This window comes from Canis lupus, chromosome 6 (genome assembly GCF_003254725.2).
Source record: "Canis lupus dingo isolate Sandy chromosome 6, ASM325472v2, whole genome shotgun sequence".
Lineage (NCBI taxonomy): Eukaryota > Metazoa > Chordata > Mammalia > Carnivora > Canidae > Canis > Canis lupus.
In genome coordinates this window covers 15,844,778-15,868,108 of record NC_064248.1, presented here as the reverse complement: position 1 = coordinate 15,868,108, position 23,331 = coordinate 15,844,778, and the positions used below count along the sequence as shown (strand labels likewise).

General features: G+C 47.7%; 1 protein-coding gene and 1 long non-coding RNA gene across 22 annotated transcripts in view; one reads left to right on the top strand and one right to left on the bottom strand.

Annotated features, from left to right (window-relative positions):
- SUN1 (Sad1 and UNC84 domain containing 1) overlaps window positions 1–22,094 on the top strand; it is a 51,883-nt gene extending 29,789 nt beyond the window's left edge. For 7 of the 20 annotated variants that reach the window (XM_025415981.3, XM_025415978.3, XM_025415983.3 and 4 more), the window contains 17 exons: window positions 279–476; window positions 1,031–1,114; window positions 1,406–1,516; window positions 2,915–3,013; window positions 3,534–3,627; window positions 4,520–4,578; window positions 4,767–4,903; window positions 5,547–5,783; window positions 7,971–8,057; window positions 9,201–9,244; window positions 10,604–10,739; window positions 12,184–12,438; window positions 12,969–13,053; window positions 15,660–15,775; window positions 18,509–18,676; window positions 20,004–20,096; window positions 20,461–22,094. In XM_025415981.3, coding sequence (XP_025271766.1) covers window positions 279–476; window positions 1,031–1,114; window positions 1,406–1,516; window positions 2,915–3,013; window positions 3,534–3,627; window positions 4,520–4,578; window positions 4,767–4,903; window positions 5,547–5,783; window positions 7,971–8,057; window positions 9,201–9,244; window positions 10,604–10,739; window positions 12,184–12,438; window positions 12,969–13,053; window positions 15,660–15,775; window positions 18,509–18,676; window positions 20,004–20,096; window positions 20,461–20,574 — 2,117 coding nt within the window. In that variant the 3' untranslated portion in view covers window positions 20,575–22,094. Of the gene's footprint in view, window positions 1–278; window positions 477–1,030; window positions 1,115–1,405; window positions 1,517–2,914; window positions 3,014–3,533; window positions 3,628–4,519; window positions 4,579–4,766; window positions 4,904–5,546; window positions 5,784–7,970; window positions 8,058–9,200; window positions 9,245–10,603; window positions 10,744–12,183; window positions 12,439–12,968; window positions 13,054–15,659; window positions 15,776–15,952; window positions 16,530–18,508; window positions 18,677–20,003; window positions 20,097–20,460 lie in introns of those variants that run through there. The other 13 variants (XM_025415985.3, XM_049111216.1, XM_025415990.3 and 10 more) reach the window with 10 other exon arrangements.
- LOC112640165 (uncharacterized) lies at window positions 10,787–23,207 on the bottom strand. Of its 2 annotated transcripts, none has more exons than XR_003123864.3 (3): window positions 23,002–23,207; window positions 15,948–16,970; window positions 10,787–11,852 (listed from the first exon to the last, which is right to left on the bottom strand). It is a non-coding gene; the product is annotated as an uncharacterized LOC112640165 (long non-coding RNA). The 2 variants fall into 2 exon arrangements; XR_003123865.3 differs by having other exon boundaries at window positions 10,787–11,849.
- Between the last annotated feature and the right edge of the window lie 124 nt (window positions 23,208–23,331).

Below are 23,331 nucleotides of genomic sequence, written 5' to 3'. Positions count from 1 at the left end.
CTCAGAACTGCTCTTGTGGGGGGTGCGCCTGTGACCCAGGCTTGTCATTTGGCTCTCTAGTGCAGGGATGCTGGATAGCTCTGCCTCTGTCTGGAGGTGACCTGTGCCACATGGGGCAGAGTGACGTGTGTCATTACGGCTCTTCTTAAGTTGTCCTCCCTGATGTATGTTTAAAAAGCCAGTTCTGCTTTGCCTAAAATGAATGATTTGGCTATCTGACTTTTCAGGGGAGTAAATGGCCTTGTGGGAAGAAATAACTGTTCACGGTTTTTCAATAGGCGGTGCCCCTTTCCACATGGATAGGATTTTGTGGCTGGCCAAGGACACTTCGTCATCCTTGTCATCATTCTTAGTCCAACTTTTTCGAGTGGTTTTAATGAAGCTCAATTATGAATCAGAAAATTCCAAATTGAAAAGTTATGAATCAAAAGATCCTGAATCAAAAAGTTATAAGTCAAAAAGCCATGAATCAAAAGGTATTTAAATAATTTTTTTCCTCCTTTTTCCACCTGATAATGCTTTCAAGGTGGAGAAAATACTATTTTCCCAGCGTGGTGCTTCATCCACGTTTCTCCTCTTGTGCTCTTCCGCAGCCTTTCTTATGGTGCTTTGCTGGGGTCTTCCTGTGAGGGAGCTGATGGAAGTTTTCATGTGTCTTGTTCTGGTTCCGTTTTCTGAAAGTGGAACCGTATTTCAGCATTTTTAGTTATTTCTTTTAAAAAAGTACTCAAGTTTTGATTATTACCTTTTTAAAGCAGAAATACTTTATTTGAATGGCATTTAGAATGTAGTTGTTTCCAGCCATTTTTAAGCGGGGCCTCTCTCTGTGTTGCATTGGGTGTGGTGCCTTGTTCGGTCAGGTGGGGCTTTGACCTCTCTCCCTAGCACAGACCTGCCACCTGCCTCCCCCGCAAGCCTCACCTGCACCTAAGTCATGGAGGCTGGCCTTGCATGCTCTCTGACCGCATCTGGGAAGCATCTGAACTCAGCCTCGACCAGTGTCTCTGAGCCTGTTTTGCGTGTATTGCAGCTCATTCCAATCACTGTGGGACAGTGAATGTAGGAGGGCTTCTCAGAGAGGACGGCCAGCTCAGTGTGCATGGGGAGTCCATGTGTAAGTATGGCTTCATGTCACGTGGGCTCACGGGGCAGTGGCGGCGGCTCCCCACAGGTGGTGATGTGAGGCTGCTGACACAGACCAGATACCCCCTTGCTTAATGCAGACTTGTTGAACTCTAAATAATGGACACCAGGAGCCACCAGATTGCATTTGCTTTCATTTTTTTCTTTTTTTGCATAACCGAGTTTCCTAATTTTCTCAAACTGCTATTGTTGTGCACAGTTCAGATTGACCAGGTTTGCATAGTAATTTGTCAAATTAATGTCTTGTCACCACCGCCCACAGGCAATGACTCTAAGGGGAAGGAGCTCCTTGAGATGCACAGAGCTATCCGCCAGCAGTCCTCAAGTCCAAAAAGGGTGGCAGGGGCCATTTGGCACATCTTTTCTTACACAGGTTATTGTTTGCACCTTTTTATTTTGTTTTTAATGTGTTCTTCACAAATGCCGTAATTCCTTGTTTGTATTGGCAAGTCAAGTACTTGTTAAAAACAGACAGGACTACTAACTTTAGCTTAAAATACAGAGACTGTTTGAAAAGTAGCTTGCTTGAGGTGAAATAAAAGGTTTAGAAAGGCTGGTGATCCTCCCTTGGGGGAGTTGATCCACTGGGACACACAGCATCACCCCGTAGACTGCAGTCTCCTGAACATTTACCACAAGGAGACGTACATGCAAAGTTAGAGGTTTTCCGATTTATACCTGTAAGTTTCTTACCAAAGGGGCACCATTTTTAGACAGCTTTTTTTTTTTTCCAGATTTTTATTTATTTGTTCATGAGAGACACAGGGAGAGAGGACATCAGGGAGCCTGATGCAGGACTCGATCCCAGGACCCTGGGATCATGCCCTGAGCCGAAGGCAAACGCTCAACCACTGAGCCACCCAGGTGCCCCTAGACAGGTTGTTTTTTTCCTTTTTTTTTTTTTTTAAGATTTTATTTATTCATTCATGAGAGAGAGAGAGAGAGGCGGAGACACAGGCAGAGGGAGAAGCAGGCTCTCTGCAGGAGCCCGATGTCAGACTCAATCCAAGACCCTGGGATCACGCCTTGAGTCAAAGGCAGACGCTCTACCGCTGAGCCACCCAGGTGTCCCTAGACAGGTTTTTAATAAAGATCTCTTAACTGGTAATAAAACATAAAATGATAGATTAAAAAAATTCCCTTAAATCATATTTCTTTTCATAATTAGGCATTATCAGGAGTCAACACACAATTCCTTATAGGAATATATAATTTCAGCAGTTACTCTTCAAAAAATGAAACGAAACTGATTTCATAAGCAGTTTTTCTGCCTTATGTAATGTGTGATGTTTGATACAAAGTTTATTGTCTTATTCTATCATCCAGTGGTACTGCCTTTATGATCCCCAAGTACTATTTCACTGAAAAATGTTGGTCAATTTGATCTTGGTCTAATGTAATGAGTCGTGCTGGTCTCACTTGGAGCATGTTACCTACTGGTGTCCCCAGAGTTTTAGCTGCAGGTTCTGTCAGCACCAGCCGTGAACATGTGGGGTTTCACAGGAGAGTCTGCATGTCACATTTGAAGTGTCTGCAGGAGGAAGGGAACAACCATTGGGCACATAGCAGCTTTTCATAAGTGAATCTGAGTCTTGATTGGACTTAAAATGATTGGTTGTTTTTTTTTTTCCCTGAGAAGAGACTCTTGGCTGATTTGAGAGAATTTTGGTGAAATGCATACTAGGGGAGGCCTCTTGTACTGTAACTGTGGAGAGCTGGTTTCTGGTGTATTTTGAGTGTGGCCCTCTCGCACACGTGTTATCTGTCGCAGGTCACCTGTTGGTGCAGATGCTGCAAAGGATCGGAGCTTCTGGATGGTCTGTGTCGAAGACACTGCTGTGCGTTCTTTGGTTGGCCATGGTCGCTCCAGGTGGTTATTTTGGCTTTCTGTGTCAGCATTCTCTGCAAGTCTTTGAGCAGTTAGGCACCTGCAGTTAATATCGAGCTAACCAAATGAAAATTTCATCTTAGGATTACATGCATTACTCCCTGATATAACATGTTTCATTCTTGATTACTGAGAAGTGCTAACATACGTGCTTCTAGGTGCATGAGCATTCCTCATTCTCTGCTGTGTTGGGTCCTGCGTCAGTCCAGCTGCTCGGTTTAACCGCAATTGAGAATGCATGGATTTGGTGTTTCCTCATTGTAGCTTGTGTTGTGTTTCAGCATTACACGTTGTTTTGTGTGCTTAGTGATGTTCCTGTGTTTGAATATATGCTATGGTGATTGACATCTTCCTAACGTGTCCTCCCTAACTTCATATGCTTACATAATATTTGTTAGCAGATTTCCCTGTGCTTCTTGCGTGACCTTCACAAAACAATCCATATAGGAGTTTGATTTTCCAAAGAGCACTTCTTTAGAACGTTTGGTGTTTGTTCTTTTAGGGAAGGCAGCCTCTGGAATATTCTGGTGGCTCGGGATTGGATGGTACCAGTTTGTTACCTTGATTTCGTGGCTGAATGTGTTTCTTCTTACAAGGTAAGGAAACAAGTGTCATGTCAACTTCGAGTGTTTAAGAACTGTGCTAATTGCAGGATATAATTTCATTTGTTATTTTTTTAAAGATCTTATTTATTAGAGAGAGAGAGAGAGAGCAGGGGGAGGGGAAAAAGCAGGGAGCCTGATGTAGGACTCAATCCCAGGGCCCTGGGATGATGACCTGAGCCGAAGGCAGATGCTTCATTGTCCTGAGCCATAAACATCATTTTATAATGATTTAGTTTATATTTACATTGCTTTTATGGTTTCGTATATTAATGTCTTGCCTTTTGTATATCATTTTATATTTTACAAAATATTTTCATGTTTTTATTTAATTTTCAAACCACACCTGTGAGAAAGCAAAGGCAGCTGTCATTGTTAAAATAGCAGTGTATAGGAGCTAAGTGCCTTGTCCGGGATTACACAGATTGGGAGGGGTGTGATCAGGATTGGGAACCAGACTCTGGCTCCCACTCTGGGGCAGTGTTCCCCCTGGTCCCGGGTGACCATAGTGCCCAGCGCCAGGCCAATCAATAGTGAATGTGTTTGATTGTTAATATAGGTCAGAAGATACTGTTTTATAGACAGGTCTCCTTGTTAGGTGTGCACACAGCTTTTAGATGATATTGTAGCTGTGTTTCTGGGGTGCCCGGCTGGATCAGTCAGGAGAGTCTGTGACTCCTGGTCTCAGGTCCTGAGTTCAGGCCCCACATTGGGTGCAGAGCCTACTTTTAAAAAAAGCAACTGTAACTGCATTTCTAACACTTCAGATTTTCATTTTAAAATAAGGGTGGGGGTATTTTGTATAAAATCACCCAGAGATAAAAATAGAATGCTGACACCCTGCCTTTTCTTTTATCCAAGTTAATATTTTTCTTTTTATTCCTAGGTGCCTTCGAAATATCTGCAAGTTTTTAATCTTGCTCATTCCACTATTACTTTTACTAGGTAAGAAAACTTTGATTTAGTTACCTTATATGATTAATGCATACACATGAAGTAGTAAATTAGGGAAAGAATAGAGCATTGACTAAGTTACCTTATATGATTAATGCATATACATGAAGTAGTAAATTAGGGAAAGAATAGAGCACTGTCTGTACACACACGTGCAGTTGGTTCCTGTCTCCTTCCAGGTGGTGGTCTGTCCTTGTGGGGCCAAGGGGACTTCCTTTCAGGCCTGCCTGTGTTCAACTGGACACGCATATATGGAACCCAGCGGGTGGACAGCCCCGAGAGCATGTTCACACCTGACGCTTCTCAGCTGAGCCAGGTAACCACACAGAAGCTCCCATCTCTGGCATTCTACATCTGTATTCCTCAGAGAACAGGTGCCCCGGCTTAGAAAATATTGTTAAGTGTCAAATGAGCAAGCCTTATAGCTTCTTAAATGTTCTGAGATAGTTGAAGTAATGCATACGTAAGTTATCTCATTCAGTTAATTTTAATTTAAAAAATAGTAGTATGGGGAAGCCTGGGTGGTTCAGTGGTTGAGCATCTGCCTTTGGCTTAGATCATGATCCTCCGGTCCTGGGATCAAGTCCCACATTGGGCTCCCTGCAGGGAGCCTGCTTCTCCTTCTACTTACGTCTCTGCCTCTCTCTGTGTGTCTCATGAATAAATAAATAAAATCTTTTTTAAAAAAAAAGAAAGAAAGAAAAAAGTAAGTAGGCAATACTTTCAGAAAATATAGAAAGTAAGAAGAAAAGACAAGCCCCCTATAGTCGGCCCCATAAAGAAAATCCCTGATGACAGACATCATCCTGTCCTGTCCTTTAGCATGTCTGCACACATTGTGGGGTACTTTCTGCTGTGATACCCTGTTTTGTGTCTTTGATTGAAACTGCATTAAGGTTATTTGATGCCAGGCTTAATTTTTCATTTGTGCTGCTGTTGGAATTCCCTCCCTGTTGCAGGATGGTGAGGCTTTCCACGAGCATCGGATGAGCGAGGTAGAAAGGCAGATGACCTCGCTGTCTGGACAGTGTCACAGCCATGAAGAGAAGCTCAGAGAACTGGCCACTGTACTTCAGACACTGCAGGCACGGGTGGACCAGATGGATGGTGATGGCGAGGCGACGCTGTCCTTGGTTCAGCGTGTGGTAGGGCAGCATTTAAAGGAAATTAGTGCCGATGGGCTGTCGGACTCTCAGGTAATGCTAAGGAGTTCTCAGGTGTTTGTTTTCTTTTTGGGGACGAAGAAAGGAGACGCGCTGCTGTGACAAGGGGTTGTGCTTTTCAGGTGTTGGGAGTAGGGTGCTGAGTGCCAGGATGGTTTCCTGGTTCTCGTTCAAGACCAGGAGCCAGCAGAGTCTGCACCTGGCTGGGGGGTGGGGGTCAGGAGCAGTGGATGTCGGGGGTAGAGTTGCTGTGGGTGACCTGGTGCCCTGTCTGCATGTTGTTCCTGACCTGCACGTTACTTTGAGAATGGATTAAACGTAATTCAGTGCAGTTTCACTGTCAGCTGGGGTTTGCTTTGCATTTCGCACTTGATGTCCCTCGTTGATTCCTCAGTCTGCTTATTTTCAGTTTCTCGAGCATAAAATTGAGATGATTTCAGTCAGATCCAGTTGACACAGTTAAGCAGTAGTTATGATTGGTGTGTTCTTAGTAGCCATTTAACAGCTTTGTTGGATGGAAGGAGTGAATGGAACTTCACTGGTTGTTTGTGGATGGGGGAGCAGTGGGGAGGCTTGATGCTCATCCATCTCATGGGAGAAGCTGTTTTGAAAAACAAAACAGGACTGTTCTTGGTGGCAGATCATGAAACCTGTCCCTATAGGCAGGACGTTTCCTGGGTGAGCGTAGAGCCATGACAGGAAGCACATGTTGTTTTGAAGGAGTGTTTCTTAACAGAGGCAGCCGGAAATACTGTCATCACCACAGGGATGGGGTGACCATGACGTCCTGGAACAGGCAAACAGAAGTGGTGAGCTGGCATCCTTTAGTTATGTTTATTTCTTTCTCTTGTAGAGAAGAGATGACAGTTCAAAGGAAAGCAGTGAAGCCTCAATTTGTGTTAGTGTTCTCTAAACCATCACATCGTATGCAGTCTGGGCTCACTTAAAATTAAGGTTCTAAATTAGATGAGCTAAGTATAGATTTATCCTTTTCTTCCTCCATACTCCAGTATTTACCTGTACGCAGGTGTGGCCGTGATGCTGATCCTGACACAGGACCATCCTAGGCTTGCTTCTGAAGTGGCCCCACACTCATCTTACAGTTGTGGTCACCTGGTGCTCCCCTCATGCTCCTGGCGAATGTGTTGCACGTGTGTGCTGTGCTGTTGCACATGCCACCAGCTGCATGTGGCAGTGTGAGATTAGCGTCTCAGCTGGGCTGGCCGCATTGTGGGTGCTCAGTGGCACATGTAGCCATGGCTGCTGCAGCAGGCAGCCAAGAGAGCGGACCTTCTGATTGTGGCGTGGAGTTAGGTGGCAGGTGGAGACAGTGAGAGTCTTGGCAGTGAGGATGCTCACGGCTGATTAGTGAGTGGCTGCCCTTTCTATGACAGCAACCCGGGTTCATCTTTCCAGCTGACCTTTGTCCCTGTGTTTCTGTTACTCTTATTTTTAACCTTACTTTTATGTAAACTTTTGTGAACCATTGTGGTTGTAATTTGGAAGAGATATAGAGCCTAAGTAACAAATGGAACCTCCAATAATGAAAGTTCCAAGTGAACTCTCGGTGTCCATATCTCCTGGCCTGGATCTCAGTAACTGGACGCACAGTGCTTGTCCCTGCTGTCTGTGTGTGTGGTTGGCAGGGATCTTTCGACTTCGCTGGGGACTGTATCCGACAATATGCATGTAGTTTTATCTTCTCAGAATCCTGAACAACTTTGTTGGGTGTAGGTTGAGCAAACTACAGGTTTTCAGCAGTTTCCTTGCTTCCCTGATGGGTTTGTCATGCTTTCCTCACAAGCCAGAGGGTAACGTGTGCTGTGTCATTAAGTCACTTCAGTCAGCTGGTACACGTGAGGCAGTGGGGTGCACTAGTCAGGCCAGGCCCAGTATTGAGTTGGGTGTCGCAGCACAGCAAGTGCATGTGAGTGCAGTGAGCGGTCCAGTGTGCCTTTGCTCGTAGCCCCGTTCTCCCTCAACAGGGAGCCGTCCCTGGGGGTGTCTCCTGGTGAGCATAGGTCTATGACCTCTCAGGTTACAGGTCTCCTGGTGAGCATAGGTCTATGACCTCTCAGGTTACAGGTGGACGTACAGACATTGAGGAGCCACCCCCCCAGGACACCAGACCAGGCTACGACCAGGTGGTCTTGGGTTTGGGGTTCTGTGTAGGAGCATCTTCCAGGTCTTTCTTAACTTGCACGTATGTTCCTTTCCAAGACTGACACCGTGACTTTCCGTCAAGAGCACGAATTGCGCCTCTCAAACCTAGAAGACATTCTTGGAAAGCTGACGCAGACGTCTGAGGTATGCACCTCGACCTTTCCTCAGCTAGAGTACCTGCGTCCATCCACCCGCGTCCGTCTGGGTGCCCACAGTCAGCCTACGAGGAAAAATCTTTCTGACTGTTGCCTCTTGCCCCTGGAACTCATTTTACTGCTTCTGTGTTTCACAAGTGTGTCTGCCTTTCAGACTCTGGGGTGTCTTTTCGGGGGGGGCCTGAGCCCATTTCTCCTTGAGGTCACAATCTCTCCCCTGAGTTACTTTGTCTGTTGAGCAAGAATCTTTGACAGACAACATTAATTTTCTCGTGGAAAAGCTATGATTATCAGGTATTGGTGAAGCCAAGGGGGGGAGGCTGGGATGTTTGTCCAGATCTGAGCCTCAGAGACTATGGTATGCTCCATTGCGGAGTCACCGAGCACGTGGGATGCTGCGGCCCTGGGGGTCCTACACGTGGAATCAGGTGTGTTCTGGTCACCTGGTGTGAACTCAGAATCTATGGTACAGGATGGGGGCCACATAGAAGGAAGCAAGAGGCCAGGAGAGTAGGCCTTGCTCTGCTTTGTGCTGGGGGGGTTCTGACCTCATTCAGCTGGAGTTTGAACTGATGAGGCTTCCCGATGCGGTGTGATAGCATCAGCCCCCTGTCTCTGAATGGACATGTTGATGAGTCCCATCTCCATGGATGGTTCTCTCCTTCCCTGTTGAAAAATGACTTTTTGGAGGTGCTGGCAAGGTTCTGCTTCTTGGCTTGGGTGCTGGTGACAGGAGCTGCTTATTTTGAAAATCATCAGCTGTTCCTGTGTGATTTCTGCTCCTCAGAGTATATATTGTATATCTTTTAAAAGTTTACTTTGAGGGGCGCCTGGCTGGCTCAGTTGGAAAAGCATGGGACTCTTGATCTCGGGGTCATGGGTGCAAGCCCCATATTGGGTGTAGAGATGAATTAAAAAACAAAATCTTAAAAAAAAAATGAGTGGTATAATCTTTTTTAAAAAGTTTACTTTGAAAAGATCCCTCTACTGCCAACCAGCAGGCAGGTCTGGAAGAAAAATCACAGATAAATACATGTAGTTCAATAGAAATATGGTGTCAACGAGATGTGTGATTTATGAAATGTTAGTGTCTAACTCCTGTATTGAAACAGTTCTCTCTCGTCCTTTTTAGGCTATCCAGAAGGAATTAGAACAGACCAAGCTGAGAACAGCCAGGTAGGATAATTTTCAAATGAATTAATACTTTGTCTTACGTGTTTTTGTATAACATGGAATGCAGCAGTCATTAATCAGGGGACACTGTGCACCGCCGGTTACTGCTTTCTGGTAGAAACCCTCCCAGCAGTGTCTTTCTGGGTGGCCCTTGGTGCCACCTGAGGACAGAGAGACTCCCTGCCAGGGAGTGCTGGGAACTGAGCTGGAACCCTGGCACGGGTGGACCTCTGTGCCTGGCTCTCAGTGTCCCACCCGCGTGTTCAGCTCTGTGCCACCCTGATTTGTTTGGCCATCCACACAGCCCTACCCCTGAGCCGTTTCCTGGGGGTGTGTTGTGTGGGCAGCTCCTCTCTGGCACCTTCATCCATGGACTCAGATTCTCCTGGAAGTGCGGACTTTCCCGTTCCCCCCTACACTCTAGCTGCCCTTTTTTTTTTTTTTTTTCCCCCCACAGCCCTAATTTTATCTTCACGGGCTCTCTGCACACCCCTCCCACGTGCATCTCGGTGGGACTCCTGTGGCTCTGCTGGGGGCTGGTGGGGGAGGACAACCAGATACCAGACATTGAACTTTCACGTCGTACCTCCTGTCTCTGGCTCCTATGTACCTTATAGATCCTGTTTCAGATTCCGTATGTCCTTCCCAAAGGATGGATTTGAGTGTTTATACATTTTACTCCCTTTCAGATCCTTTATTTCCATAAAAAGATGTGTTGATATGCCAGTGGATGAATCCTAAATCCTAAAAGATTTATCCTGGAGTCTGTTTTTTTGAGAAATGAATCGTCTTACCAACTACACCTGCCTATAAACAAATATAGTATTGCAACGTTTTACCTTTTAATGTACAATCTCCATATAAAAATAGAATTGTTAAACTCTGAAGCCATACATTTTTAATACCTATTCCATTGGCTTGAAAGTTTCATGTTCAATGTTATGGTGATTATTGATAAATATTCTCATTTCTGAAATCTTTTTGTAGTTTTGGGATAGACACAGATTTTTAATGATTTATTTAAAAGATACAGGTTTTAAATACTAAATGGTTTTGAGAGCTTTCTCCTAGCACTGAAAGGGAGCCACTGGCCGTAGCATGTGTTGGACAGCCTGCTTGGGCCCTTGGGCATGTGTGTGTGTGCACACATGTGAACTGTTGATATGCATAAGGTCTCTTTGGGATTTTGACTTGAGGCTGACAGTACATTTCTGTGTTACGGGGACAGGGCGAGGTGTGTATACTATTGGCCATGGTGGCCCTGGTTCCTCCTACACATGAGTGTTACTCGGGTTTGGTTTAAGCCTATATGGCTGATGACACCTGACTTCTTTCCCCACCCTCCTTCCCTGGACCTGGCAGTGGAGCTGAGGAAGAGCAGCGCCTCCTCTCTGTGGTTAAGCATCTGGAAGAGGAGCTGGGTCATCTGAAATCAGAACTGTCCAGTTGGCAGCATTTGAAAACCAGCTGTGAGGAGGTTGATACCATACATGGGAAGGCAAGTTGTATGATGTTTTATCACAAAAAGGAAAAGAACACTTCAGCTGAAGTGTTAGGTTTATTAAGTTAATTTTAACTTTCTTTAGAATCTTTATTTTTCTATATTTGAAGTTTTTAAGCATTTAAAATAAAATAGTTAATACTCAGTTCTCCTGGAATTTCCTATAATATATTCACACTCAGGCCTGCTTCTTCCTACACTTCATGTGCATGTGGCTGCATGCCAACACATACTCGGGGGTGGGCCGTTTTGTGTTTTCAGCATAGTAGATTCACATTGCACTCTGCATCTCTGCTTCACCTTGCCACATATCAGGGATGTTTTGTCGGGCCCAGGCATCTGTACGCAAGACAGGGAGTCCACATATTTATAGCTGCATGAACATGAATAAACAAACATTTGAATGGCAAAAGTCATTGTAAGGCAAAGGCGGACAGTAGATTGGGAAAAAGTATTTATGATACAGATGATAAAATTATGTCTACCCTGCAAAGAGATTCTAAAGTTGCCAGGAAAAGAGACAATGGGAATGTGGACAAAGCACCTAAGCCAGTCACTCAGTAGCACTGATTGGGTTTGCGTGAAGGAGGAAGGGAGGATAGTCGCTTCCGTGCTGACCTCGGGAGACTGGCTTCCTGGTGGCTGACAGCACTGTGAATATCTACAATCTGGTCAGGGGAATGTCTTGGGATATTTACCAGTTATGAAGATGCACACTTTTTGAAACTAGCGCCACACTCTTGGGACTTCCCCAACAGAAGTGAAAGCTCTGGACAGACAGGCATGTAGAGGGCATGCTGAGTGTTGGAGGGTTAGCGCTGGAGGGGCCGAGGGGCTGGAGGCAGCAGCTCACCGAGTGGCAGGGTACTGGTGCTGTGGGATGCCACAGAGATCTGTGTGTGGCCAAGCTGGGCCTTCCTGCATTTCTCTTTTGCATCTCTCTCTGCCCCTTTCTTTATAAAGCAAGAAGATGGGGTGTGTAGACATAATGCACAAGGGCATTTCTGTCATACATATGGTAACACTTCAGTTGGTGCACCAATCCCTAAGCAGGCTGAGTTTGAAGACCGTCCTCCTCCATCTCCGCACCTGACTCAGTTTAAATGTCTGCTGAAAAAAAATAAAATTAAATAAATAAATAAATAAAATAAATGTCTGCTGAGGGGCATGCGCAGGCTGACGAAGCGGATGGAGTACTGTCTCCTTGGTTCTCTGGGTGCGCATTGAGCTTTTCTGTTCCTGTTCTCTGTAATATATTCCAGCATTTTTGGAGAGGTTTCCAAATTCCATGTGAAGGGAGAGAATTGTCACATTTACATTATGGATTTTTGAGAAGTTTTGTGATCATTTTGAGGTGTTAAGGTGACACAGGTGAAGCATTGGATGATTTCGTTAGAACACTACTACAGTAACTTCATGTTCTGCTTGTGAATGGTTCTAGGTAGACGCCCAAGTCCGAGAAACTGTCAAACTCATGTTCTCCGATGGGGAGCAGGGTGGTTCTCTCAAATGGCTGCTACAGACAGTTTCTTCTCAGTTCGTGAGCAGAGATGACCTGCAGGTTTTATTACGGGATTTGGAGCTGCAGATCCTGAAGAACATTACGCACTACATTTCTGTGACAAAGCAGGTCCCAGATTCTGAAACTGTAGTATCTGCAGCAAACGAGGCAGGGATTTCCGGAATTACAGAAGCGGTAAGCACACAATGAGAAATGTTGGCAGTGTGTCAGTGCGTGTCGTGATGGTGCTGGTGACTGAGCTGCCAGATACAGTCTTATGGGGATATGGTTATGATACAGGGGTGCTTGGTGCAGCCTAGGGTGCAGAGATGGTGTGATTGCTGCTGTATGCTGCCGGGGGGCCCTCTCGGTCCCAAAGTTCCCATCCACCTGGGTGGCCACACACCTTGTGAAATCACGCACATTTCCCAGGAATATGGCACCAAGCTTCCATCCCAAACTCTAGTTCTTGCTTTGTCCACATTCTGTGGAACCCATGGATTCTCTGGCTCCTGGTTGTCGAGACTCTGTGCCCAGGTGACAGGGCAGCACCATCCCACAGCCATGTGACAGCCCCTGCAGTGCGATATAGGACTGAACACTCCCAAGCCTGTTATCTCCAAATACAGTGAACTGAAAATGTGTCCTTGATAGAAATGTCTGGCCTTCATTTCTCCATTAATGCTGAGTTTCATCTCCCCACTTCTGCACTTGGCAATGTCCAGCAAGCACGTGTCATTGTGAACAACGCCTTGAAGCTGTATTCCCAGGATAAGACTGGCATGGTGGACTTTGCTCTGGAGTCCGGTGGTAAGTAAATGGCTCTGGTTACTGAATACAGTGGTCACCTGTTGACCAGCTGCTGCCTGTTCCACTTCCCAATAGTCTAGAACCTGCTAGAACTTGTAAAAGCTGAGAAAGAGCATCATTCTAGGTACACCCCTCATGCTCTTGCCTTAGGGTATGATCGGTTCTCCCATAGAAGGGTTGGGTTCTCCCATAGAAGGGCTGGTGGCTCACACATCACTTGGCATAAGCCCATGTAATGATGGACATCAGCAGCATCCCAATTTGGGGGCATTTGAGTAGCCTTTGGGTTTTTCTAGCTATATCAGAATTTACTGCCACAGAAACATTGGCAGTAAACATTTGATTGTTTATGATCCTGTGTGTGTAGAAGTGCCGTGACTAACTAGAGCAGTAGTTTTCCACCTGTTCCCCAGAGCTCTCAGTGGCATGAACATGTGTCCTCTAGGCCTTTAGTGAGCGGTGTGGGTCCATGCCTGCTGCAGGTGGCTGCCCCAACCCTGTGGGAGCGTTCCCTCCGTGGGGCAGCCAGGTGACAGCTTGTGATAGCTAGCTAGCCATGGGAATGGCTCCCTCCTGATGGGGCTGCTGCTTCCATTCCTCAGAGAAGGGAAGGGAAATGTGGCTTGTTAAGTCAGGGAAGTGCTGCACGAGCTCGGGACCTGGGTCCTCTGGGCCATGTGTGTTTGAGCCATCAGAACGGTGGCCTAGTGAAGCCTTGTGGTCCACACGTTTCTGTCACCTACCCCCTTGGTGATGTTGGGGATGGCACCCCCGGAGCAAGCACAGGAATGTTTCTGTGGGGAAATGGGTGAACGTCTGTACTATACAAAAGCGGTGACATCACGTCTGTTTAGGGAAGGTTATGCCACCATCTTTGTAACAAAAGATCTTGGTTTTCTGAGTTTTAAAATTTAGGACTAGCAGACCAACAGTTAGTAGACCAATATTTTGTCTCAGAAAAGGAGGTTCTTCATGCACGGCAGCCAGTGGAAGGATCAGAGGACCCTGCAGGGCTGCGGTGACTCAGTTTATGACTGAGCAATGTACATGATGCCCCTGGTCAGGAGCCCGGTCCCTGCAGGCCCCACTTGGCCCAGAGCCGCTGCTGCATGTGACAACCCCCCTACCCCCCCCCACCCCACCCCCCGTCATCCCAGGGTCAGCCCCGAGTCAGGAAGGCTCTTAACTGTTGTTGGCATATGTTTTGTGGAGAACAATTTTTTAGAATATTAAGTGATTTGAGTTCTACATTTTTTAAATTCAATGACTTATGAAGAAAGCATTTTCAATTCAGAGACATCAAATGCTGTCTTAACCATTTAGCTGGGTAATTGTTTTGTCAGGAGTGTAACTATTCCTTACAGACTTATATGTCATTTAGAATTTTGGTTATTTTGATGTCACTGAGCTGAAAATTCTGTCATTACTCAAGGCATTCATTCACTCTGTAAGTTTGAATATTTTTTTCTTAAAAATTTTCCATATTTAGGGGATCCCTGGGTGGCGCAGTGGTTTGGCGCCTGCCTTTGGCCCAGGGCGCGATCCTGGAGACCCGGGATCGAATCCCATGTCGCGCTCCCGGTGCATGGAGCCTGCTTCTCCCTCTGCCTGTGTCTCTGCCTCTCTCTCTCTGTGTGTGACTATCATAAATAAATAAAAATTTAAAAAAGTAAAAATATAAAAAGCTTAAGAAATTTTTTTTCCATATTTAAGGACACTTTTTTTTTTTTTTTTTTTTAAATGAGGATAGAATGTTTAAAAAGGTAATCCAGAGGTTCAGAAGTTCAGGTCTGATGATCACTGAGGCCAAAGTTACTTGTCATCTTGTTTAAATTCTTGGTCTACTTGCTCACAATCCGAAGAGGAGTCTTCACACAGGCCTACGGCTACATTTGTGCTGGGGCCGGGGGCTCTGGCGGGCCACCACCTCTTCCCATACAAACTTCTCAGCAGTGATTATTATTACTGTTATCATTTTGTTTTGGTTTTTGAGAATTTTTTGTTGCTTCCCACGCCTTTCTGTCTGCCCTATTTCCCATTGAGGTCCCTTTTTTTTAAATGCTTTTTTTTTTTTTTTTAATGGACATAAAATTCACATAACCTAAACTTCAGCCTATTAAAGCATTATGATTTGGTGTTTTTAGTGTATTCACTCCAGAATACTTGTATTACCCTAAATAGAGTCTTAGACCTATTTGCAGACACCCCTCCATCCCCCCACCCCTGTCCCCTGAGCAGCTGTTAAGAGCATCCCATCGCTGTGGCCTATTGATAGCAGGCCCTCTCATGACACACATGCACCTGTAAGGGAACTCCAGCGCCTGTCAAGGCCACTGCTCTTTACTTAGAAAGAGGCAGTGTTGCTAGAGTGGTGACTTGCTAGAGTGGAGATGGGGCACTGTTTTGGGAGGTCAAGCCTGTGTCCTGAAGCAGCTGCAGACTTTAACCTCAAACTTGGAAAGGGTCCACATAAGCCTGGGCTGATTTGGAAGTAGACAGTTCTCTGGATAAGTTAAAAACTTGAGAATGTTGAGTCCTTCCAGGAAGTCCCTGGTGGGTCAGAGGTGGGTGCAAGACCCTGAGGCAGCTGTGAATTCTGCTTTAAGGTGGGAGCATCCTGAGTACGCGCTGCTCTGAGACGTACGAGACTAAGACTGCGCTCATCAGCCTGTTTGGGATCCCACTCTGGTACTTCTCCCAGTCCCCCCGAGTTGTGATCCAGGTGAGTCGTGATCGGGGGTCCCCTCCTCCCCTTGTGTTTCTGGGACAGAAGCCAGGGGCTGCGTTGGGGCCACTTGCTCTGGTGGCATGAAGGGTGCTGACCCAAGGGCTCAGCTCGGTGGGTTCACACAAAGCAACATCCCTGCGCCACCCAGCCCCCCTCTCCCTCTTACCCCAGCTGGCTCTCTTCTCTAGCCTGTTCTCCAGCCAGTTCGTCCATATAGCATGAGTTGCTTTTGCCATGATGTGGCCTTGGCCATGGCTGAGGACATCCCCTTGTGAGTCAGGCTGTACTTCTCGGTCTGTGAAGGGGCAGAGCAGGTGGAGGCCCCACACCAGCTGGGGCTTCAGACTCTCCACGGGCTATCCCTGGGCTGCGCAGCAGCTTGTGCGCGCCTTGTGTTACACAGTTGGTCATGGAGACTGAGGAGGAAGAATTTAAATTGCCAGTATGCTTGCTTCCCCTCAGTCCTAACGTGCTTCTTTGTATTATGACTTTTTTGAAGAAAATTAAAATGATTCCTCTTGTGTAAAACATCTCTTGATAGCTGTCTTTTTATTCAAAAACAAGAATTCACAGATTAATCTAAACATAAAATGTCAGTAAACTCGGGGATCCCTGGGTGGCTCAGCGGCTTAGCACCTGCCTTCAGCCCAGGATATGATCCTGGAGTCCCGGGATCGTGTCCCGCATCGGGCTCCTGGCCTGGAGCCTGCTTCTCCCTCTGCCTGTGTCTCTGCGCCCGCCCCCCCCCAATGTCTATCATGAATGAATAAATAAAATCTTAAAAAAAAAAAAATGTCAGTAAACTTAAAATTTCAACGCCCGGGTGCCATCCTGGTCCTCTTGTCCTTGGCAGCTGGGCTGATGTCTGGTGCATGTGGGCGGCTTCCCTGCAATCCTAAGCACCTGCCAGGCTGTCTGCTAGGGTGCCACTGCCTCCCCTGGGCACCCGTTGGTGGCTGCTCCCAGGAACCCTCAGGCGTTGCCTTGGCTGTCAGGTGGTGCTGTTGTCAGACGGTGTAGAGGGCTTGATGCTCCTGATGTTCCCAGTAATTCCACGCTGGCCCACGGCATTGTGTCCATTACGCTATGGATCCAGTGGTCTGGAAGTAGCTGGCACTTGAGATGTTAGATGTATGTGAATGAGGGAATGCTTTGTCAGGAGAATGCCCACAGGAACTGGAGCTGTTACCTGTAATGAGATTGGAGGAATAGGTGATTGGCTAGTTAGAAGTAAAGAGAGTTTTTAAAGAATCTGGAACAGCAGACCTGGGAATGGCTCTACTTCTCTGACCCAGGGGGTCACCCAAGATAGTGTCCCCCAGGCCTCATCAAATGGTCCCACCCCGGTGGAACTCAGGCAAAGCCCGCCTCCATGGCCCGGGGTACCTGTAGTGCCCCGGCAGCACCATCTGTGGACAAAGCATGATCGGCCCAGGTCCATTTTCACAGGGCAGGCAGAAAATATGCATAAGCCAAGAACAAAGGATAAACCAACAATGAACATAAGCATAATCAAGTTGTGGGGGGATCACCATGCCCCTGACCCTTCCCCTGCTGCTCCTTCTGTGTTCTCATCAGCACAGCACATCAGCTAGGCCCGTCAGGAGGTATGCTGGCTCCTGTTTTGCTATTAGAAGTCATCTCCCAACCACTATCCTTAAGCCTGTCATTTTGTATTTTTGCCAGTGTAGCTGATGGACAGCGGGAGATTGCTGGGTCAAGGGGTCGATGCCTAAGGAGCTGTGCTGGCTCTTGCCAAACGGCGCTCCCCCGCTCCCACGGCAGGCATCTTTTGGTGAGAAAGGGTAACACCCACCATTTAAATGGTGTATTCCTCTTGTTACTATGTAGGGTGGAGCATCTTTTCATGTATTTGAAGACTATTTAAATTTACTTTTTAAAAAAACAGGTTTGTCTTGTCCACGTTTGTTGAGGGTGCTGGTTGTTTTAACTGTGAGGAGGCACACGCCCGTACTGGACATGGAGCCGGCCACCCTCTGGGGTTGAAGCTACAAATGCCTTTCCCCAGTTTGTCTTTTGATTTTGCTAATGATTGTTTTTTACTGAGCAGGTTTTTTTTTTTTTTTTTTTTTCTATTTCAGTATTAGTGTTTTCTTGTTTCTGTTTTTTAAGTTTTAAATTGTCAGACACATTCTTAAGGACTTGTTCATTTACAGTTGACCCTTAACAAGGGGGAGGTTTGAGCTGAGCAGGCAGGTTTCCAGGTGTGTTTTTATAAATACAATCTGTGTTTCCTTTTCCTTTGATTTCCTTAATGTTTTCTTTTCTCTAGCTTCTTTCATTTTAATACAGCAGATGACATGCATACAAAATGTGTGTTGATCAACTTTATGTGCTCTGTACATAAAGTTGACTTTATGGCTTCTGGTCAACTATAGGCTGTTTGGGGTTAAGTTGTGAGGGGCATCAGAAGATACAGGTGGGGGATCCCTGGGTGGCGCAGCGGTTTGGCGCCTGCCTTTGGCCCAGGGCGCGATCCTGGAGACCCGGGATCGAGTCCCGCATCGGGCTCCCAGTGCGTGGAGCCTGCTTCTCCCTCTGCCTGTGTCTCTGCCTCTCTCTCTCTCTCTCTCTGTGACTATCATAAAAAAAAAAAAAAAAAAGAAGATACAGGTGGGATTTTCACTGTGCAGGGGAGTCAGTGCCCCAGGCCTCATGCTGTTTGAGGGTCAGATGTATTGTCGATGTTCTGTGCCTCTTCCCTAGCCTGACATACATCCAGGTAACTGCTGGGCATTCAGGGGCTCCCAGGGGTACCTGGTGGTGAGGCTGTCTATGAAGATCCGCCCAACCGCCTTCACTCTGGAGCACATACCAAAGACGCTGTCGCCCACGGGCAACATCACCAGCGCCCCCAAGGACTTCGCAGTCTATGTGAGTGTGCTGGGTTCCAGCTCCCCCGCCCCCCTGCCCCCACCAGGGCCTTCCCAAAGATGAGCCCATTGGAAGTGGTTGTGGACACCAGTTTCCTGGGGTCACTGGCTCCTGTCCGCCCTCAGCCTCCAGTGCTGTAAGCAGATCAGATTCTGAGGGGGCCACTCGAGTGCTGTCCCACACGAAGGGCAGCTTTAGAGAGCTTATTCGCTGCCACCCAGCCGTTGTAGGCCTGGAGACTTGTTTGCAGAGAGCATGTGTCCGTTTGGCCATAAAGGCAGTTGTGACACCTGTATGCTTCTGAATTGACAGAAGACTTCAATATAGAAGTTGCAAAGAGAGCACCCAGGGTGCCAGAGGGGTGGTGGAGGCCATAGGGGGTCTGGAGTGCCTTCAGGCTGCTGACCTGTTGGTGCCTGCAGGCTGCTGACCAGTTGGTGCCTGCAGGTAACCATTGCTGACCTCCCTGCACCCTCTTACTCTGATCTATGCTAACCTGAAAGGTGGAAACAGCACATTTCATCTGTATTGCTGTGCATTTTACATGCATGGGTTTTTGTGGGGTTTTTTGTTTTTTGTTTATTGTTTTTTTGTTTTTCTTCATTAATATTTTGGGATCTTAGCTTCTTTATATATGAGGTTTTTTTGTACAGAAATGTCACGTGTCCCCTACAGACGCACTTCTCAGTATTGGGCTTGATGCTGTTTGGCCACATGTGCCTGTGTCCCATTGTTGATTCCATGCATCCCACACTGAGCAGTCCTTTCCTGTGATGACACACTCCAACAGTCACCTCTATTTCCTGCTGGTGACTTCCTCCTTGTGGCGAAACACACATCAGAGTCAACCCCTGACCTGTCTTAAGCATGCATTCCCTGGATGAAGTGCATTTATATGGCTGTCCTTCACTGAATTATCTCATCTTCCCAAACCAAGGCTCTGTCCCCATTCCACGCCAGCCCCTGGCACCCCCATCTGCCCTCTGTGCCAGGCGGCCTGTTGTCCTTTCCCTGGATTCATTGGGTACCCCCAGGGTTCCACTTGGGAGCGTTGAAGGCCCCGGGGGCCCCATGGATGACAAAGGGGTCTGTGCAGTGGATAGTCTGTCCCCAGTCTCGTTAGCTTGCCAATTCTAGCAGGCTTTTCCTCACCTGTGTGACAGGAGGAAGAATACCTGCCTGGCAAGGTTGTTGTGAGTCATGTGAAGCCTTCAACAAAGGGCCTAGCATTTAACAGGCCTTCTGGAAATTACACCAGGGGGAAGCAGTCCTAGTTAACTCGGGGCCCTTCTTCCATTATTTCATGACTACATGGTTCTGGTTTCAGGGACTAGAAGATGAATACCAAGAGGAAGGGCAGCTTCTGGGACAGTTTACGTATGATCAAGAAGGGGAGTCACTCCAGATGTTTCACGTTCCAGTAAGGTTCCTTTTGTCGGAGGTGGCGGGTGGAGGTGGCAGGACACAGCCGACCTCAGCACTGCCAGGGGTACAACGTGGGCCTCCCCCTCTGAGAAAAGTCAATCTGAGCTTCCTGGCTCTTCCCGGATGAGCCTTTCTAGTTCTATTTTGCTTTGCATACATGTGTCCTGTTCCTGAAGCTGAAGGTAAATCTATGGCTCGTGAGGAGTCCGTTTTATCTGAGCTTTGTGTCCTACAACAGACAGCAAAGGTACTGATGATTTCCAGTGTGGCTGCTTCTTGTCACATGTCAGAGTTGGAGAAGTGATTGGGCCTGGGGTGTTAACTGTGAATTAACTGTACTCTTCCCCCTTCGATTTCAGAAAAGACCTGAAGGAGCTTTCCAAATAGTGGAACTGCGGATTTTCTCCAACTGGGGCCATCCTGAATACACATGTCTCTATCGGTTCAGAGTTCATGGAGAACCCATCAAGTAAAGACTCCCCTGTCAGTTCTTGTACATTTGTATATACGAGGACAGCCTCAAACACTGGAACCCTTCCCGCACCAGGGCACCTAGGGCATTGGGGTGATGTCACCCCTCAATAAACGCTGCCCATTGCCGGTGGGAGCTGGCGCCCGGCTCGCTCTTCTGTCCACAGGAAACACTGCATGCCGAATGCCTAGCTTCCCTGAGATCTGCTGGCCACAGCCCATCTCTGGGAATCTGAACGTGCGGTTCACAAAGACATGTATGTTATTTTGGGGATTTGGTTTTGAACATAAAGCTCTTGATACTTGTATTTTTTCACCATCAGGAACAAAGTAAGCGAGGTTAGAGGTCAAAGTGTTGAAGCTTTGGTATTTAGCCTTTCACTGGCCCTTCTAAAGGACTTTGGGGGCAGACCTGTTTCATCTGTTCCATCCAGCGCACATTTCTTTCAGGGAAAAACATGTCACCAAATTTCAGAGTTCTGAACTTTCTCTCCTGTTCAGCACCAGTAGTTAATATCAGTCCCAGGTGTGGAATAACGGTTTCTCTGCTGAGTTTGCTCCTTCTCAGACAGACTTTCACAGGCTCAGTATGGCTCATGTGGTCCTGAGCTGGAAGCTGGTCTGATGTAAAAGGAGGGTGGTTTGGATCTCAGCTCCGGTGAATGGAGCAGGCAGGTCTCAGCAAGGCTCTGCCCATGATGAGGGTGAGGGGGGGGGACAACTCTGGACCCCAGGAGCCCAGAAATCCAATCTTGGGGTGGCATCAGGTTTGTTTTAAATTTTGCTGCGAAGTTGAACACTAATGTGCTCTCAGCCTTTCAGAATCTTAAGTCTTTACTCCACCGATGGTTCTCTGAGGAGACCATCGAGTGTGGCTCACCATTACACTGTAGGGTTATCATTTTTCTCACGGTGGCACTTTCTTCCTGGCTCTAGTTGGGATTTGCCTCTTAACTACAACTTTTGGCCATTCTCAATTCCTGAGACTCGTTTTGTTAATATTTAATATTTAGACTATTTTACTGAGCAGACTTTATAAATATTTGCAAGGCACTTAAAGTGTTACAGATGTTTTAAAAATTATTTAAGTTTTATTGGGTTAAGACCGTTCTTTCGGTGTTCTCATAAACACTGTATTTTCAGAAACAGAAAGTGATGGTGCTGACTGGAGTTTTGTGTGTACCGCACAACTGTCCTCGACTACATAAAGTAGCATTTTTTTCACTATTAGAATTGGAATTAAATAATGCCTATGCAGTTAAGTTGGATAAAATGTATACAGATGTTTCAGATATTACAAGATAAATATATAAATCAAAATTTCCTATATAAAACTAAATTTGGGAGTTGGGTGGAAATATTTTGAATATTTATTTTTAAAGATGCAAAATAGGACTTTGTGCACGGTATTTTTGTAAATGCTTTTCAAAATACTGGTCTTTGGTAGTGCTTCTTTTGCCGCCACCAAATTGATAAGATGCTATTGAAATGTTTAAATAAAGAGTTTAAATTTTTAAAAGTGCATGTGATGTTTCCAGTGAATAATAAATGGTCTATTTCTTTTCTGTTTGCCTTGTTCCTGCCCGGGAGTGTGGGGGAGGGACCGTCCCTCGTGGGGGATGGGGGGGGGTTCTAGATCAGCCCGTGGGTGCACGGAGCGGCCCGGGCTCTGGCCAGACCCTCCTTGCCTGGGGCACCTGTTCTGCACAGGCCACCTGACAGGACGAGGCAGAGAAAACGGGGGCATCCTGAGGGTGGCCACCACTGAAGGCAGGTGTGGGACACAAGCTCATCTGGAAGCCTCCCCAGGGTTAGAAGTGCCGGAGGCGCTGCGCTCCGCAGCGCTGAGCTGAGCGAGGGGCCAAAGGGGGGAGGAGCAGGGAGCGCCCCGGGTTGGGAAGGGCCCCTGGAGGCTGGTGCCTAGCTGACCGAGGATTTCCGGGGACAACCAGCATTCCTTGGTGGTTACCCTTCTGCAAACCCCTCTGCCCAGTCCATTTGTCCACCGCCGCTAGACGACCCTTCGGTGTCTCCCTGGTTCCTTACGGACCAGCTCCTGGAGCGGGCCTGCGCTGGCACACAGGCACCGCTCCCACTGAACCGGTCCCCACGGGGCCACGTTTCTTTAAAACGACACCTGTGCAAACAGGGAACACTCCGAACTCCACACCCTGGAGCATCTGGAGAGCTGGCTGCGCCTGCAATCCAGGGAGCCTTCACAGGGCCGACGGGCTGTGCTCCCTCCCCATCCTTGGCCACTGCGCGCATCCCTGTCCCCGTCCTCGTCCCTCCGCCCTCCAGCTCCGCGCCAACAGGCGGTTCTGTGTCCAGGGGGGCCGGGGACCTGCTCGATCCCGAACAGTGACCTGTCACCGGGACTCCGACCCCTCTCTGGTTCCCAAACAGGACCCGGCTTTAGGCCCCCTCACCTCCCCTGTGCGGCCGGCGGCACAAGGCACGGAAACATGACTCCTTTCAGAATCTTGGCGTCCCAACGACCCCAACCCGGCCGGCCTGAGGCCGCGGGCCCCTCGCGCTGGGTACGCCCGCGGCAGGCAGGCAGGCAGGCAGGGCACGACGCCCCGCCGTGACGTGCCGCCGCCATTGTGGCGCCAGCTCGCCCAGCCGCGGTCACGTGCGCGCGCTCGGCCCCGCCCCGCGGTCACGTGGCGGCCCCCGGCAGGCTCCGCGCCCCCGCCCGGGTCACGTGGCCGCCCGCCGGCGCGCCCGCCTGCAGCTGCGCGCAGCTCCTCGCGGGC